This window comes from Physeter macrocephalus, unplaced genomic scaffold (assembly GCF_002837175.3).
Source record: "Physeter macrocephalus isolate SW-GA unplaced genomic scaffold, ASM283717v5 random_113, whole genome shotgun sequence".
Classification (NCBI taxonomy): domain Eukaryota; kingdom Metazoa; phylum Chordata; class Mammalia; order Artiodactyla; family Physeteridae; genus Physeter; species Physeter macrocephalus.
The window spans coordinates 61,237-78,487 of record NW_021145399.1 but is presented as its reverse complement, the minus strand read 5'-3'; the positions used below and the strand labels follow the sequence as shown (position 1 = coordinate 78,487).

The following is a 17,251-nucleotide window of genomic DNA, read 5'->3' as shown; positions in this document are numbered from 1 at the left end:
AAAAAGGGTAAGCCAGAGGAATTCTGCGTTGAGGGCAGAAGACCATGAAGAAAATGACTGGCTGGGCCTTGGTAAGGGGGGCAGCTCACCATCAATCAGCCTGGAGGGTCAGGATGAAGACGGGGCAAGACACCTCTCCTTCCCAACCCTGTCCTCCAAGGCTTTGGGGAGAGGTTCTTATCAGAGGGGCCAAGAGTCCGAATGAGACTGAGACCAAGAGCGACCCTGAAAGGTGCCTGCAGACAGGTCAATCACACCCCTCTCCTTTAAGAAGCCAATGGGAGAGTCTCAAGGTCAGACACCCATGAATGAAAGAGGCATATGGAGGGGTGTGGCCAGACAGGGCAAGTTGAAGGAGCCCAGCTGCCAAGTGTTTTCTGGGCTTGAGTTAAGCTGACCTCACCAAGGCTGGTGTACCTGCCAAAACAAAGAACCAGTAGCAAAAGTTCTAATTCCCCTTGTTGAGGTTGGTACTTAACCCCCAGGGCAGTGGACCGCTACTGTTCCAGTGTTTCTGGGTTGGACCCAGCATCAGTATGGCATTTGCAGTCTGTCCTTGCCCTCTCTTGAGACCAGCTCCCACGTGGCCTTTGGAACTAGAAGTGAGGACATGCTCCTTTCAAGAGACACACCACTCTGAATCCCAACTCCACCCCCCACCCCCGCCAACCTGAGTGCACACGTGTTCTTGGCAGGTCTTCCGACCACCAATCCTTGTGGGCCACATGCTCACACCAATTCCCAACCTGGTCCTCCCAGACTATTTCCCAACACCAAGGGAACTACACCGGGATTGTCCTAGAGAAAATGACCGCATGGGGAAGTGCATCTGGGGGGTGGGCTAAGCTGGCCAGGCCTCACCTCCCAGGTTCAGCCCTGACTGGCCAGGCACTGTAAAGTTGGTCACTCCTCTGTCCCACTCCCTTCCGCTCAGGGGGGCTAGCAGGCTCCTGGCCCCAAGTCCAGGCAAGACCCACACTCTGTGATACAAGGATTTATGACCATCAACAGTCTATCTAAACAGCGAGGGGGCCCTGAACGCTGATCCCCCCGGAGGTTACAAAGGGCTTAGCCAGCTCAGGGGTGATGTGGAGTGAGGGGCGCCTCATGTGGGTGTACATGGAAGGCCTGTGGCAGGAGGCCTGTGAGACAGCAGAGCGTGCTGTGGACAGTGGTCTCTATGCCACAGGTGGGGGCTGCATCTTCCCAAGGACAAACTACCACCAGACAGCACTAGGGGTGGGGAAGGACAGGACACAGCATGTGCAGGGAAGCTGCAGGCTGTGCCAGGCACTTAGAGGCAGCACAGCCTGCCAACATGTTGAACATGCCAGGAAAGGGGGTGGCAGGACCCCGAGTTCTGTTTCCAAGCAGTACACTCCACTTGCTTGATTTCAGGGGGAGGGATGACGTTCCAGAACCTCATCACTTCACAGAAACAACAAGGTCAGGAGCCTGAGGCCTGAGCCACAGAGAGGGCAGGACACTGCTGGTAAAAGTAGGCAAGCTCAGGGACAGGACTGGAGCCAGGTGCTGAGGGCCCACCCGCCCCAGTCCAGAAGCTAGGCTGGGCCTGCCTTTCCTCAGGGCCCCTTGGATATCAGTGGGCAGTGTTTCTTATATACTTGTTCAGGAAGCAGTGAGCCAGTGGCCAAAGGACAGAGTGGGTTGTAAGGTGCGTGTGAAGGCTGGTAACTGAACATCAGGGGGAGCGCCCCCTGGCTGTCACTCGACAAGTGTCCCCTCCAGGCCTTGCTCCCCTTGCATCTGTGCAAGTCTGGGGGATTCTGGGCATTATCCTTCACCTGCTGCCTGGCGGAGTGCACCTCACCCACCATGCAGAGGCCAGGAGCAGCCACATGGCTGACAGGCAGAAAAGGTGCAGAAAAGGCATGGAGGGAGGCCAGGCTCTGCTCCTCCAGTGGACGTTACACTGGGAGCACAGGGCCGAGGAGCCTGGGCAGGAGGACTGGGTCTCTACCCTTCAATACTCTAAACGTGTCAGCAGAGAACAGTGATGTGTGGAGGGGAAAGTCATCGAGTCACCTGACAAGGTAGGCAAGTCAAGGCTCAGGGCAGGGGTGCCCAGGAAGGACAAACAGGGTGCTGGTGGTCGCTTCAGGTGCTTTTATTGGTTCAACTGCAGGGCTGGAGTCCAGGCAACGCTACTGCAAACCCAACTGACACACACCTGCAAGCCCCAAGTGGGGAGCACTGGGAGCAGACTGGTTGGTGGAGGCTGGGCACCTAGTCCCCCCTCGCTGAGCTACAGTGCCTGGTGCCTGGTGGCATGAGAGGGTGTGTCCACACAAGGGCAGGTAGGATGAAGGTGGAGCTGGGGGCCCCTCCCCTAGGCAAGAGGAGATGGCTAAGTTGCCTGGGCCCAAGCCTGCTGGCAGGGTACCCCCACTCCTTATGTTGACCCCCGACTCTCTTTGGACAAAATAAAGTGCATTACTGAATAAAGAGTGACTCAAAACCAGAAGCAGAGAAATCACAACACTTTTTCTTTAGCTAAAAGATAAAAGGAAATGAACTATGCAGATGCCAGAACTTCAGGGTGAGTAGGACAGTGGTCAAAGAGAAAAGGAAATTAGCTCGGTAAAGACCAGAGCAAGTACAGGAGGAACGGCGGGGGCCGCGAGGTCTGAGGTCAGCGCCCTCCTGCTCCCACTGCAGACTCACATCTGATCAAAGGAGCAGATGACTTGGGGCAGATGGTCCTCCCAGCTTGCTGGCACGTGGTCACAGATGAACTGGGGAAACAGGGGGCTCTGCACCTCCTGCTCCCCAGAACAGATCTGCTGTAGCCAGACCCAACCCCACTGGCCACTTGGTGTCCCACGCCAGGTGGACCTGAGTGCCAGGCACAGCCCTTGCCACAGGTGAACACATGCCCAAGTGCTCTCTGTTCACAGGCCAAGGGCGAGGGAGGGTCACACAGGCTTGCCTCCTGCCCTAGGACAGAGACATGAAGTCCCCAAGCAGCCTGTGTCTGGGTCAGCCTCTCCCATGGGTGGGTGCAGTGCAGCTCAGAGATACGGCTCTTGTTAAGGCAAAGAGGCATCAGGATGTCCACGGCTCCTGGGGAAAGGCCAGACTGGAGCCCAACCACAGAGGAAACACAGGGACCCCAGAGCACATGCAAAGTCTGACCACAACCTTTGTCCTGGGATAGCCTGGACCCATACCTCAGCACAGTACCTACTTTCCAATGTCCCTGCAGCAGCCCCACAGCTGCTGTACTGTGGCCCGGCCTGTACTGGGGCCACATCACCGTGCCAGAGGCCAGGGCCCGGGCAGGGCAACAGGAAGGGTGTGTGGGGTGAAGGGGACCAGAGCTTCCAGCCCTGCCTGGGCCACCCAGCTCACCCCATGCAGGCCTGGTCAGCAGTGCTGGCCCCCCGGAAAGGCTGCCTGCTTAGTGGGAGCCAGCACTAGGTTCCTGCTTGGACTACCTGGGTCTGCACCCGTCCCAGCCATGTGGCTTGGCAGGAAAGTCTCAGGCACTGAGGTTCATTTGTGAGGAGACCTGACTGTGGGTCCCCCGTCCACCCACCCAGCCTGCACACACCTCCAGGGACTCACTGAAGGAGGGACGAAGGTGGAAACTAGTCTCTCACTCTCCTTTTATGCAGTTTTTATCTTAAAAAAAAATAAATAAAAGTCTTCTTCGCAGGAATTACTGATAACTGTTATTACAACCAAAGCAGACTTTAAAATCCCCCCTGGACGCTGGGTGAGAGCAAAAAAGGGCAGGCAGCAGATTCACCTGCAGACCAAGCGGACGGGAGACCAGCGAGCCTGTGGCCACGCATTTCCACCGCACGATGGCTACTGGAAGGGGAAGAGGTGGCCCTCACAGGCAGGGCCTGCCCCAGAGCAACGGGGTACAGAGGTCACCAAGAGCTCCCAACCAAAAACATGGGAGGGGCAGGAACCAAAAGCATCCAAAAGGAAGGAAAAAAGAAAGCTGGATGGTGCCAGCAAGCCCTCCCACCCCCTCAATTCCAGGTGATGATTTAGAGGCACCTAGTCCTTCTACCACAGTGGGAGCTGCTGCAGGGCATCCGGATAGGGCCATACGGTGCCTCCACCAAGAGACTGGTTTCAGCCCACAGAGCACCAGCCTGGCTCCCTCCCTCCAGGGAAGCCTGGTGCTGAGGAGCTTCATGGGTCAGAGACCCCCAGGGCAGCCGCCCCCGCCTCGCCTTCAGGGCTGCCTGCGGTGGGGCATGGTTGCAACAATCCTGGCTTCAGAGAGGGCTAGGGTGGGCCCAGTCTGGGCAGCAGGGCCCGGGAGCCCTAGGTCCTGGGGAGGCTGCACATCTCGCAGTGGCCGGTGCCTGGCTGGTTCATGAAGGTGCAATGCTGACAAGCCCACATGGCGGCCGAGGTGGCGTGTGCAGAGCCCCCGACGGCTCCGTAATCGTGGAGGCCTGGAAGCTGCACACCGACTGTGCCTGCGGGGCAGGAAGAGAAGCAGTGTTCATTTCTGCACTGGGAAGCTGTCCCACCCCATCTGAGAGCTCTGCACAGCTGCTTATCAGGGTAGGAGTGGACTCTAAAAGCAATTGCTGCGGGAGTGGACAGATGCGGCTTGAGAGCCCCTAGCGTGGGTCCCCTGCTCAAACACAGAACCCCGATAAGCTGCTGTCTGCAGAGCGGAAAGCTGTCAGCTGTGGCCACTCATGCACCTGCCCATCCTCCCTGCTTGCTGTGTCAGTGGTTCCTTCCTTCTCACTGCTGAGCAGTAGAGCTCGGTGTGAACACCATCCCTGGTTATCTATCCCCCTCCTGATGGACAGTTGGGTCACTGCCAGGTTTGAGCCATTGTGAACAAAGATGCCATGAATATTCTTAAACAAATCTTGGTGTGGATCTGTGTTTGCATGTCTCTTGGGTAGCAGTGGGCTTGCTGGATCATCCTCACTGGGCGTGCGAGAGCTCCAGCTGCTCTGGGAGCTCCTGAGCACGCGATGCGGCCAGTGTTTGCATCTCAGCCACCCTCAAGATGTGTAATGGTACCTCGTTTAATTTTCATTCTTCTGATGACTGATGGTGACCATCACTGTAATTCTTTTTATGGAACATCTTCTGTGGAATATCTTCTCCCAGTCTGTTCCTTGCCTTTTCAAGTTTTTGACAGCGTCTCTTGATGAGTCCAAGTGTTTCATTCTGATAAAGTCCAACTGACCAATCTTTTTTTTTTTTTTAAATAGTTTTTGACAGCGTCTCTTGATGAGTCCAAGTGTTTCATTCTGATAAAGTCCAACTGACCAATCTTTTTTTTTTTTTTTAAATAAATTTATTTATTTATGGCTGCACTGGGTCTTTGTTGCTGCGCACAGGCTTTCTCTAGTTGAGGCAAGCGGGGGCTACTCTTCATTGCGGTGTGTGGGCTTCTCACAACAGTGGCTTCTCTTGTTGCAGAGCATGGGCTCTAGGCGTGTGGGCTGCAGTAGTTGTGGCTTGTGGGCTCTAGAGCGCAGGCTCAGTAGTTGTGGCGCATGGGCTTAGTTGCTCTGCAGCATGTGGGATCTTCCCGGACCAGGGCTCAAACTTGTGTCCCCTGCATTGGCAGGATTCTTAACCACTGTACCACCAGGGAAGTCCTGACCAATTTTTGTTTGTTTTTTAAAATATTATTTATTTGGTTGCACTGGGTCTTAGTTGAAGCTTGTGGGCTCCTTAGTTGCAGCACGTGGGCTCCTCAGTTGCGGCAGGCGGGTTCCTTACTTGTGGCATGCAAACTCTTAGTTGCATCATGCATGTGGGATCTAGTTCCCCAACCAGGGATCGAACCCAGTCCCCTGCATTGGGAGCGCAGAGTCTTATCCACCGCGCCACCAGGGAAGTCCCCAAATGACCAATCTTTTATGGTCAGTGTTCTTCTCTGTCCTACCTCAAGGTCCTGAATATATTCAACTTGTTTTTTTTGTTTGTTTGTTTGTTTTTTGTGGTACGCGGGCCTCTCACTGTTGTGGCCTCTCCCATTGCGGAGCACAGGCTCCGGACACGCGCAGGCCCAGCGGCCATGGCTCACGGGCCTAGCCGCTCCGCGGCATGTGGGATCTTCCCGGACTGGGGCACGAACCCGTATCCCCTGCATCGGCAGGCGGACTCTCAACCACTGCACCACCAGGGAAGCTCTGTGTGTGTTTGTTTTTTTATAGAAATCTTGCTTTATAGTTGTAGCTCTTACCATTAGAGTCTATGACCCAGCCTGTATTGATTTTATATGTGGGGTGTACTGTAGAAATCAAGGTTCATTTTGCCCACACAGATATCCAGTTGTTTTGTCACATTTTCCGGAAAAGGGCATCTCCCCATTTAATTGCTCAGGTACCCTTGTTATCACTCAATTCTCTCTGTCTGGACTATCAGTCTATTTATTCTCACGCCAACAACATCCAGCCTTAACCACAGCAACCTTTACTACTGAAAGCAGGCAGTGCACATCCTCCAGCTTCATTCTTCTTTGTCCATGATGGTCTTCTAGGCCCTCTGCATCCCCAGATAAATTTTAACACTTCTTCCTCATTATCCCCCTGCTAAATAAATAAATAAATAAATAAATAAATGTCTGTCTACAGGGATTTTGACTGAGATTGTACTGATCTATTTAGGGAAAACTGACATGTTAAAAATATCTTGTCTTCCAGTCCAGACAGTGGGATTTCTTTTCCATTTGCTTAGCTCTTCTTCTGGCAAAGTGTTAGTTTTCAGCAAAAAGCTCTTACGTAGCTTCCACTGACTATGTCCTGAGATCTCTCATGTTCTGTGACTCTGCATCTGTAAAGGGTACTCTATTGCTAATCTGTGTTACCAACCCTATGCAGTGACCGGAAATTCCACGAGTAGTGTATCTGTTGACAGCATTTGACAATCACGTAGCACTTTTTTAGCAAAGTGAGTGTCGGTGAACACCAGGCGCTCTCCCAACACAGGCTGCAGGCAGCAGGTCCAGACAGTGTCACCCTGCTGCCGGAGGACTGACGCCTGACTCGGGCTTGGGTTTCTTCCCACCCTAAGTATGAGGCATGAAGCCGATGGGACCCAGCTCCTATGGGGTCGCTAGCTTTTCATTAGTGTCTAATGGGGTTGGCAAAAGCAAGCCAAATGCTCAGACTGAAACCTTTCCTGATCTAGTTTTCCTTTCCCCCAACTGGGCCAATGCTTGTCCAGGATAACCTCTTAGCTAACCCACCCCCTGTCCCGGCTTCCCTGTGTGCACTTTCTGGGCTGAGAGAGAGGGCTCCAAACTACTAAAGCTGCTGCACTCAATGTTTGTGTGTGAAGCATTTGAAGAATAACACCAGGGGCTTGGAGAGCCCACTACATGGGAGAGTTGGACCAGGTGCTGAGATCCTGGCCGGCACCTCACCACTGTCCACCCAAGGACACAAGGCCGTGGGCTTCACTGTAGGGAATTTGGTGGGAACAATGGGTCCTCTGTTTCAGAACCTGAGGGCAAGAAGAGTGCATGGCACATCCAGCCCTTTTACTGTTTGGTTGTAAGAATCGCATAAAAAGAAAACTTAAGAAGAAGAATGACACAATGAATACCAAAGCTCCTCAACCCCTGAGCTTCTAGGTACTTAGTGTCGAGAGAAAATAAGAACCCTGCTGGACTCCCTGTGGCTTGGGTTCCACTGAGGGTTTCCTGGCTAATTTTGGCTCAAGTATCAGCCCACTAGATTGAGAAAATGTTTAAACACTTTTTTATATGTACTTTCATTGTTGTCTTCAGGGGGCATTACAGTATTTCTCAAAGCCGCAGGGAAAAGGGCCTCCATGGTCACCGCCCTCTCAAGCTCTCAGCTGGGGGGCTTGGTGGCCACAGCGCTGGCAGCGTGGGGGCAGCTCCCAAGGCTGATTGACAGAGGCGCTCACCTGGGAGACACAAGATCCCCGAACTCTATTCTCTAACTCTTTTCCTCCTTATCCACCAAGAATGCTCTGAGAACTGATGGGAAAGGGGAAAAGAAAAGCCTGAGGAGTCCAAGAAGGTCTCCGCACTCAGCACTTAGGTGAGTGTGAAGTTTCTGTTCATCTAAAACAGTGACTTTCAAACTGCTCCTAAGATGCCTGAAGAATAGCGTATCTGGTATGTACGTGTACAAAAATCCATGGAACTGTATACCCAAGATCTGTGGCCTTTACGCGTATGTTATAGTGATGAAAACATCTGTGGGCCCCGGCAGAGGTCTGCTTGTTCCATTGCCCACGACACTGTCAGAAGGCATCTGGGGTCAGGTGTCCAGGGCCCGGGAAGAAGTACTGGAGCCCTGAAGGGCAGGAGTTTGGGCCCTGGCAATGGGGACCGCGGGAGGGTAAGACACTTACTGCAGAGCTGCTCGATGGTGGCCCACTGCTCAGACTTCTTCCACGTCTGGGCGAGCTCCTCATTTCTGGTCCTCACGGCCTCCAGCAGCAAGCTGATGCTGTCCTGCAAGAAGCCAAAAAAGAAGGTTCCAACTCACTTCACTGACGGTAGACAGACTTGTTCACAAGTTCCTTTTTCCCAACAGCAAGACACACTTCAGAGGGAATTTCAAAAATCTCACAGGCTGTCACTATGAAATGCAAAACACCACACACTTAGGTTTATAAATACAAGTGCTAAATTCTTCCCAGAGATCCCCAGGTTGGCCGCTGTGCTACTCTGTGTCCCAGGCTGGCTGTGCTCCACCCACTAGGTAATCACAGCTCACAGTCCTTCTCCTGAGGGCCTGGGTGGATGGGCAGGAGCCTCATGGCCGTGAGGCCCACCCTCATCCCTCACAACCCCCTCAGCCCTCTGTTTTCTCCATCACGTCTGTATCTCAGTACACTCTGCATCCTAGGCCTCCAGGGTCAAAGTGAAGAGAACTAAATAGTTTTTATAATGAGAGACTTTGAAAGCCTTCCAGGGGCTCTCAGGCAGTATCTACAGAAAATGCTTCCTAACAAGTGACTGCAAAACAGCACACGTTTTCCAGGGAGAAGGCCCGAAGCTTTCACCACCTCCCCAACCGGAGGGGCAGCAGCTAAGCCGGGGGCTGGAGGTGCAACTCTCTGGGCTTAACAGGGAAGGCAAAGCCAGTGAAAAGTTTCAGGGTGCCTGGTGTCAAGTATCACAAAAGGGTAGTTTGGACAAAACACAGACACAAGATATAAGAACAGCTACAGGCCACCTGACATAGAAAAGCAGTGGGAGGAAGGAGCCTCTCCTTTCTACTCTGTCATCTCGCAGAAATGCATTTCCTTGGGTCCCAGGCAGGAAAAGGGCCAAAGTAAAAGGACAGCCACGACACAACCCATGCAAGGGGCTTCCTGGCTGGACCTGCCGGCCCTTTGCTGCTCAGAGAGCAGCCGCCATCTGTAACACTCGCCCTCATCTCCCCCAACAGCATGTCTTAAAAACGCCAACTGTGCAGCTGTGTGCCTGGGGCCTGGACGCTGGCCAACCTTCTGGGCCAAGGTGATAAACTGGAGCTGATTCGGGAAGAGGGGAGAGAGATCGGGAAGAAACAGAGGCCGGGATTCTCAAACTGTTCCAACAGGAATTTTTAAATTGTTGGATCCCTCATGTTCCCGCTAGAAGGACACAGAGCTAAGCGGCCTCTGCATCCCACATGATTCTAACAAACGGAGGAACTATCCTCCATCACAGAGGGCAGACACTTTTGAACAAGCTGTTCCAGTGTCAACGCTAAAAGTGAAAAATTCACCTTTCTATCAAGGCCTTTGTGCAAAGCTGCTGCCCACAGGACAGGTTAAGGGGGACTTAGCTGCTCTGGTGCTGCCCAGCGTGCTCTGGTCTGAGGAGTGGAAGCCCACTTGGCCCGTACCTGCAGAGGCATGACATCATTGGTGACCAGGAATAGCAGGAGGTGGAAATCCGAGATAGTGTCCAGGAACACGGATGAGGTGTTCTGAGACAGGTAGGTGGCCAGGCTGTGGAAGTCCTGGAGCGCCAGGTATGGGGAGAGACAGACACAAGCACCCATTTAGTCCCAAGCCAGAGTCGCAGGAGAGCCACTGTCCTACAAAGATGGAACTGAACACATTCGGCGCTGATGGATGGGCCTCCCCGTCTCCTTCCAGAACCACTTACTGGGAGCCAAGGACAGAGGAATGCACAGTTGCAGAATAAGCCGTGGCCTCATCTCCCAGGAAAACTCTCTCAGTACATTTGACTTATGCAAGAGTGTAAGCAACATGTCTATGAAGCTGACCCAGCTGTGAGACATGTTCAAACTCACTTCTGGGGGCCAGTGGGAGTGGGAAGGGCCACTGCGGGGCTGGAGGGAGCCCCATCTGTCTAGGTACATTGTTGATCCAGGGCAGCACGGTAGTGAGGAGTAGGAATTGGGGGGCGGTGGGGAGGATTACGTGACACTAACACTTTCAACAGGAGTGAAAGTGGGAGATTCAAGACTGCCACCCCAGTCAGTGGCTCTGCACCTCCACAAGCACCTGGGCAGATGGGCAGTGAGGAAACCAAAGCATCAGAGAGGCCTTGTACGCTAATCACAGCTTCAGAAGACAATCTCACTGTACACATTCTTTAACCAGGCCCCTTTCTGTAGTGCCTGTTATCAACTTGGGATGTGTGTTCACAGACCATTGATGTGGCAGGACAAGGCAGTCACAGCAGTTCTGATTGGGCCTGATGTGCAGGTGAGAGCCAAGGTGGCCAGGCCACATGAGCCCTCATGGCTTGGATGGTGCCTGAGAAACATGGCAGGGTGATGAGGTAGGGGGCAGAGCACGCAGCAAACTGAGACACTGTCACAAAAGACAACGCTTACCAACAATCAATAATGTTGTTGGGAGAGGACAAAAAGTGACCAATAAAACAGGCCCCCTGAGAATGGTCCTTCCGGCAAATCCACAGGCCTGAGGACTTACAGGGATTTGCCTCTGTGCTCATCCACTGCCCCTGCCCTGGAGGGGGCTCATGTGATCAGCAGTGTCTTAGAAAAAGGCCTAGCCAGGTTTTGTCACAAAAACAAATCAGTAGAGTCAGAAAGCTTGGTACTTTCTAGAAAAACAATAGTGACACTAGATAAACAAACAGTAGGGACTCTAAATTATGTTTCTAAAGACAAAGAGCTTACCTGTGTTTCACCCAATACATCCCGGTTTTCAATAGGAAATGGATTTTGTGAAATAGAAAAAGTATAAACTGGATCCTTGGGGAAAGTTGTTGTGATCTAATGAACGAAAACACAAACCCGTGATAAATTAATTGTGCTATAAACAAGGGTGTGGGCCCTGAGCACACTCCTCCCTGGAGCCCTGAGCTGCTCACAGCAGCAAGAGTCCTAACTGTTCTCCACTGAAGGGAATGCTTAACTATTAGGACAGCCCCTAAATGAAAACTCTGAAACTGTGACTCTGGAAGGCAAATGGAAGAATCATTTTTCATGACTGGTAAGATCTTGGTGCCTGTGGGCAGGTTCCTAACTCCAGCCCCACTGGGACGGCCTCTCACACAGCTGCTCTCCTGCTGCCGCGGGGGAACTAGAGAGTGGGCCACAGGAAAGAGTGCAGGTGTGAGCGCCATCTCAGGAACCGACTCTGTTCCTGTCACCGGGTCTGGAGGGCATGTGCAGAACCAGCCCCTGATGGTTTTGAGAGCCACAGTGCCCTCCAGCGAGCTGGCTGAAGCCTTCTGAATTCCCAGGCACCACTCCATGGAGCCAGGGCATGTCCAGGCAGGAAGAGAAGCAAGGCCACTGAGATGCAGGCATGGCTCTCGCCTGAAGATGGCTGGAGTCAGGAGCTTGTGTCCAAAGGGGAGCCTAAGCCCTTCATTTGGCTCAGACATGCTTTAGAAACGACAGAGGGGATTTTAAATCCAACAATCAATAGAAGCTACAGGACAGTGGCAAATGTGCAAGAATCAATACAAATACAGTTTCTCATTCCTCCTGGCAGATGCCCCTCCCCAAAAACGCACCCAAGTGTGAGCCATCATCAGCCATCTTTTGGTTGACACAGCTTTTCCTCTGCAATATAACACTAGCAGCAGCAGATTATACCTCGTCCAGATTTAGCATAGCTATTCTGGTTCCTTCGGGGCTATTTCTAAAGAATGAAAATGTTGCTCTGGCCTGTTTTCTGCATCAGTGAAGGCAGCGAGCTGTTCCAGGCCTGCTGGCCCAGGACCTGCTGTGACCGTGCCAGCGCTGTGAATGGTAAGCTGAGCCATCAGCAGCTCCCTAAATTGAGCCCCGCTGGCCTTTTATGGATGAGACCACGTGGCCTCAGGGCTCAAGGTGTGGCCTCAAGCACACTGCCAAGTCCTACTGTGAGGCCTTGTTCTGTTCATCAGAGAGATACGGACGACCAGAGAGCCCAAGCCTCCTAAGGCTGCCGTGAGGATCAAATGCACCCAGACACTTGGAGCCCGCAGAATAGGTGGCACATGTGGGGCTCAGTCTCAGCTGTTGTCATGATTCTAGAGATGGCAGAGGGGCCACTCTGCTGCAGAGGCAAGGCCTGTGGCCTGCTCTCGCCCCTCCCTTTGGAAGGCAGATAAAGGAGTGGACGAGCAACAACAGTAGACCCACTAGTTAAGTAAATGTGGAATTAAGGGAAGTATTTGTTAGACCTGTAATTGCAACAGAACCGAGGTTCACACGGCAGTCTGTGAACATCCCAGATGCCGGGGGAGAGGATGCAGGGTGGTGAGCACTTTGTTTTGTGCTCAAACCCTCTCCCTACCCAGCCTGCCTTGTCACCTAGCTGACGCCTGGTCACCTGCAGAGCACCTCTGCAGAAGCCTGGAAGAGCCACCTGGTCATGAGGTTTAGTCATCAGATGCCCTGGTCAGGTTGGGGTCTGGGGCCGGGCAAGGAGCTGAGCACACCTGTCTGGGCACCTGCTCCAACGTCCTTCCACAGTAAGAGCGCTTGGGTATCACAGGGTGGAATGCTCCCCCATCAACCAAACACTATGGTGACAACCACTAAGGCAAGAACTTAGCTCCTTCGTGAAAGGAAAGGGATGGGGAGGCCACTGGGAGAGAAGACCTCAGGAAGCTGGCTTTAAATCACGCAGACTCCTCCTAAGTGTATGCTCCATCAATCTGTTTTCATCTTAATTACACCCTAGGTAGTCTAAAAAGCAGATGCCTTTATGGCCTAGGTAATAAATATGTTCTCGGGAGCTGTCAGTTGGAATGGAGCGTTGGCGGGCTCAGCTCACAGGGACCCACTGCTCCAAATGCAATGATACTTTATAGCCTGAATCATATGCCCATCCTAGTCCAAATGCAGCCCGAATTCATCCTGGCAGGCAGCAATTAGGAAATGAGCTGCCTCCCATACCCTTTGGACAGAGCGCTGACTACTGCAAATGCATCAGGCTCTAGTCCTGCAGCACGAACTCCCCTCTGCACTGTGGCCACATCTCCGTGAGCAGAGCACACCCCCAGAAAGGAGCCGAGACTTGGGGAAGGCGTGTCGGTACCAGGTACCTTCTTGGCTCCTGGAGTGCCCCCCAGGAGACCATGCTGCCCCCACGAGTGGGCCTCTGAGCTGTGGCAGCTGAGCTGTGGCCAGGGCAGCACCTGTGCACAGAGCCAGGGAGAGGCTCGCTGACCTCCAGAGGCTACTTGGCCTTGTCGGTGATCCTTTGCTACACTTTAGGTTGGGAGAAGTTAAACCCTTAAATTGTTTTTAAGGAAATAAAAAACGAAAAGCCCTTAAGGTTTCTAGCTTTTCAGGGATGCCAGGAGCTCAGTGACTCAAAACACCTCTGGATGCCTTTCCTGTGCAGGCAGAGGAGCAGGTATTCAAGCTGCCGCCCTTGCGAGGCCACCCCGAGCCGTCCTGACCTCCAGGGGGGAGATGACACACACTTACGTCTATGATCAGATACTCCACGGGCAGGGGGCGAGCCAGCTGGGTAATCTCGTTGCCAAACTTGTCTATGTCCTGAAACACAAAGCAAAGGTCCAGGGCGTGAGTGCAGGTGTGCCGACCTGTGACAGGTTTTCCATTCACACGCTTGTCTCACCCCTTATATTACTACAATTCTTGTTAAAGTATATGAAAAGCAGAGAGGAAAATGTGCACATTTTTGCAGTGAATCCACCTTCCATCACTTCTTGGAGCTCTCGATGACGGCCAAGACTCAAGAAAGCAGCCTTGGGGGCTTCCCTGGTGGCGCAGTGGTTAAGAATCTGCCTGCCAATGCAGGGTACACAGCGTGAGTGCAGGTGTGCCGACCTGTGACAGGTTTTCCATTCACACGCTTGTCTCACCCCTTATATTACTACAATTCTTGTTAAAGTATATGAAAAGCAGAGAGGAAAATGTGCACATTTTTGCAGTGAATCCACCTTCCATCACTTCTTGGAGCTCTCGATGACGGCCAAGACTCAAGAAAGCAGCCTTGGGGGCTTCCCTGGTGGCGCAGTGGTTAAGAATCTGCCTGCCAATGCAGGGTACACAGGTTCGAGCCCTGGTCCGGAAAGATCCCATATGCCGCGGAGCAACTAAACCCATGCGCCACAACTACTAAGCCTGTGCTCTAGAGTCCGTGAGCCACAACTACTAAGCTCATACACCACAACTACTGAAGCCTGCGCGCCTAGAGCCCATGCTCCGCAACAAGAGAAGCCACCGCAATGAGAATCCCACACACAGCAACAAAGACCCAACGGAGCAACAAACAAACAAATAAATATATACATATAGCACCAGCCTGGTGCTAAAGCTGTGAAGACACAGACCCCGGGCTCCCACCCCGTCAGGCCCCATCTGTGCCCCTCCTCCTCTATAAGCTCTCCTAGTCTCACACCTGAATGCAAACTCTTAACAACCTTACACACACCTCTGGAAACCCAACTTCATGGAAACTCAATCCTTATACATTAATTAATAAAATAAACACACACACAAATCAGTACACATACACACAAATACACAGACATGGAAAACCTACACCACCAATCTGTCAAAGTCTAAACTTGTTTTGCTTTATCAGATGCATGGAACATAAAGTTTAATTATGGGGAAAAATGGCCAGCATATGTTCATTAATCATAAAATGACAATTAGATCTGATTTATGTCAAACTTGCTGAGTTCAAACACAGCTCTAGAAATAAATTCATAAGAACCAACACTCTTCATTAAAGAGTCTGCAAGAGGGGGTCATATTTTCTATCTAAATCATCACTTAACATTATATAAATCATTCACTGAGTCATATATAAATTATACATCCATAATTTCCAATTATGGGGCCTTACATAAAAGTTTATGTTTATTAAAACTCTCAGACCCTAATAGATGTCAAGCAGATATCCCTGAGGTGCGCAGGTGACACAAAGCCACCCCTAGCACATCACACCTTCCGGGGAAGTCAGAGGCCCATGCCATCTTTTGAGACAACCTTCTTAGGCTGTCCTCCATTAAACCGAGTCCATTATCCTAATAGGAATTCCAGAGGCTCCATGTGGCCCTGCTCTTCCCCCCCTGCCCCCAGAAATTAAACTCTCTGGTCCGCAGCACATCTCAGATTATCCATACCTTCCCTACCTTTTCTCTGTTCACAACCCAGAAAGCTGCTGGCAAGAACCTGCCCCTCTGCCCTTCCAGAAAACGGTCCAAATACATCTAACCAAACACATCTAAGCCAGCTACATAGGGAGCAGGAGCACCATCAAAGGACAGGTTCCTGGAAACAATGTCCATTCTGTCTGTCTGCCTTCCTTTGAGGTTGGAATACTGTCCCTTCCACCTGGGCAAGAGTCCCTGGTCCTTCCGCATGCTCGTTGCTGCAGCAGGTAGGCTGGGCCTGGCTTTCCGTGGCTCTACCAGCTTTGACAGTGGCAGCCCAAGGTATGAGACCTGCTGAGTGGGTCCTGGGGCTCCAGAAGCGGTAGTTTCTCACTGGAGGAAATATGGTAGGAGGCGGGAATCAAACCCAATCAAACTAAATCACCATTTCCAAAAATACACGCTTGCCCCTACAAGAAACAACCTGCAACAATTCACACATAATTAGCCCGTCTGGAATTCATCTTCAAATCTAATTAAGCTCTAATATGCAGAGACATTTTCCTAGCACCTGTTCGCTTTAATCTTCCCCTGTAGGGATGATTCTTGTTAAATGCCCCCCTCTCTTTTTTGTGTGTCATGCTATTCTCTTTCAAATTTAACTACCCCACTGCATCCTTCTGCTCCCCAAGAAAATAAAGGTGCTGCATCCCCTTCTCTTCCCTGGAGGAAAAGCAGGTACCTTCTATTTCTCCCCCATGCCTTCACTCAAATGTTTTTGCCAACCAAGCCCTAGCCCCATACACCATTTTAAAAGGCAATTACTTTTTATGGGCGTTAGCAAATGTCAGGCAGAATACACTAGGAGGAAGACATCTTAATTCTTAGTTTGGCAGCCGCCAAAGTGTCAGCAATTTTATCTCCACCTGGAGCAAGACACTGGGAGAGTCAGAAATTGAGGTCCCTGGTGCCTCGCTACCTGCTATCAGCCATGTCTGGAAACATCAACAAGAAATCCAGGGATCTCTGTCTTTGTTAGCTCAAAGGCAGGCAGGCTTTGTGCCAGGACAACAGCAAACTCCACTTACTGGGTGGCACCATCTTGCTTTGGAAAAGGAAAATGAAATCCTTAATGTATTGCTTTTCTTCTTACAAAACTGGCAAGAAGGTAACAAGTGAAACTAGCAGTTTCTGAGACTTCGCAGAATAAAGCAAGAAAAAAAGTTCTCAGGACAAAGTCTCTTAAAGAATCCCGTTTAGGACTACCCTGGTGGCGCAGTGGTTAAGAAGCCGCCTGCCAATGCTGGGGACACGGGTTCAAGCCCTGGTCCGAGAACATCCCACATGCCACGGAGTAACTAAGTCCATGCGCCACAACTACGGAGCCTGCACTCTAGAGCCTGCGTGCTGCAACTACTGAAGCCCGCGTGCCTAGAGCCTGTGCTCCGCAACAAGAGAAGCCACCACAATGAGGAGCCCGCGCACCGCAACAAAGACCCAACGCAGCCAAATAAAAAAAATTTAAAAATTTAAAAATTAAAAAAAAAATAAAAGCACTAAAAGAAAATGTAGGTAAATATACAGCTTTGAGGTAAAGAATTACTTCCTAAGTATGATGACAAAGGCAGGAATTACAATGAAAAAGGATTAACGTATCTTTGAAATCACAAAATGTTACACCTTACTTTGTATGAAAAGTATAAAGAAAATGATATCCTGGCATGTGTCTGCAACATATGACAAAGG

The 17,251-nt window shown here is 51.5% G+C and overlaps 1 protein-coding gene across 3 annotated transcripts in view; it reads right to left on the bottom strand.

Annotated features, from left to right (window-relative positions):
- Positions 1-2,112: 2,112 nt before the first annotated feature.
- Positions 2,113-17,251, bottom strand: part of NPLOC4 (NPL4 homolog, ubiquitin recognition factor) — a 58,641-nt gene continuing 43,502 nt past the window's right edge. For 2 of the 3 annotated variants that reach the window (XM_007125640.4, XM_028484056.2), the window contains exons 13-17: positions 13,863-13,934; positions 11,109-11,204; positions 9,837-9,953; positions 8,350-8,452; positions 2,113-4,463 (exon numbers count right to left, since the gene is read on the bottom strand). In XM_007125640.4, the coding sequence (XP_007125702.1) occupies positions 4,306-4,463; positions 8,350-8,452; positions 9,837-9,953; positions 11,109-11,204; positions 13,863-13,934 (546 nt within the window). In that variant the 3' untranslated portion in view covers positions 2,113-4,305. Of the gene's footprint in view, positions 4,464-6,575; positions 8,453-9,836; positions 9,954-11,108; positions 11,205-13,862; positions 13,935-17,251 lie in introns of those variants that run through there. The other variant, XM_024130058.3, reaches the window with a different exon arrangement.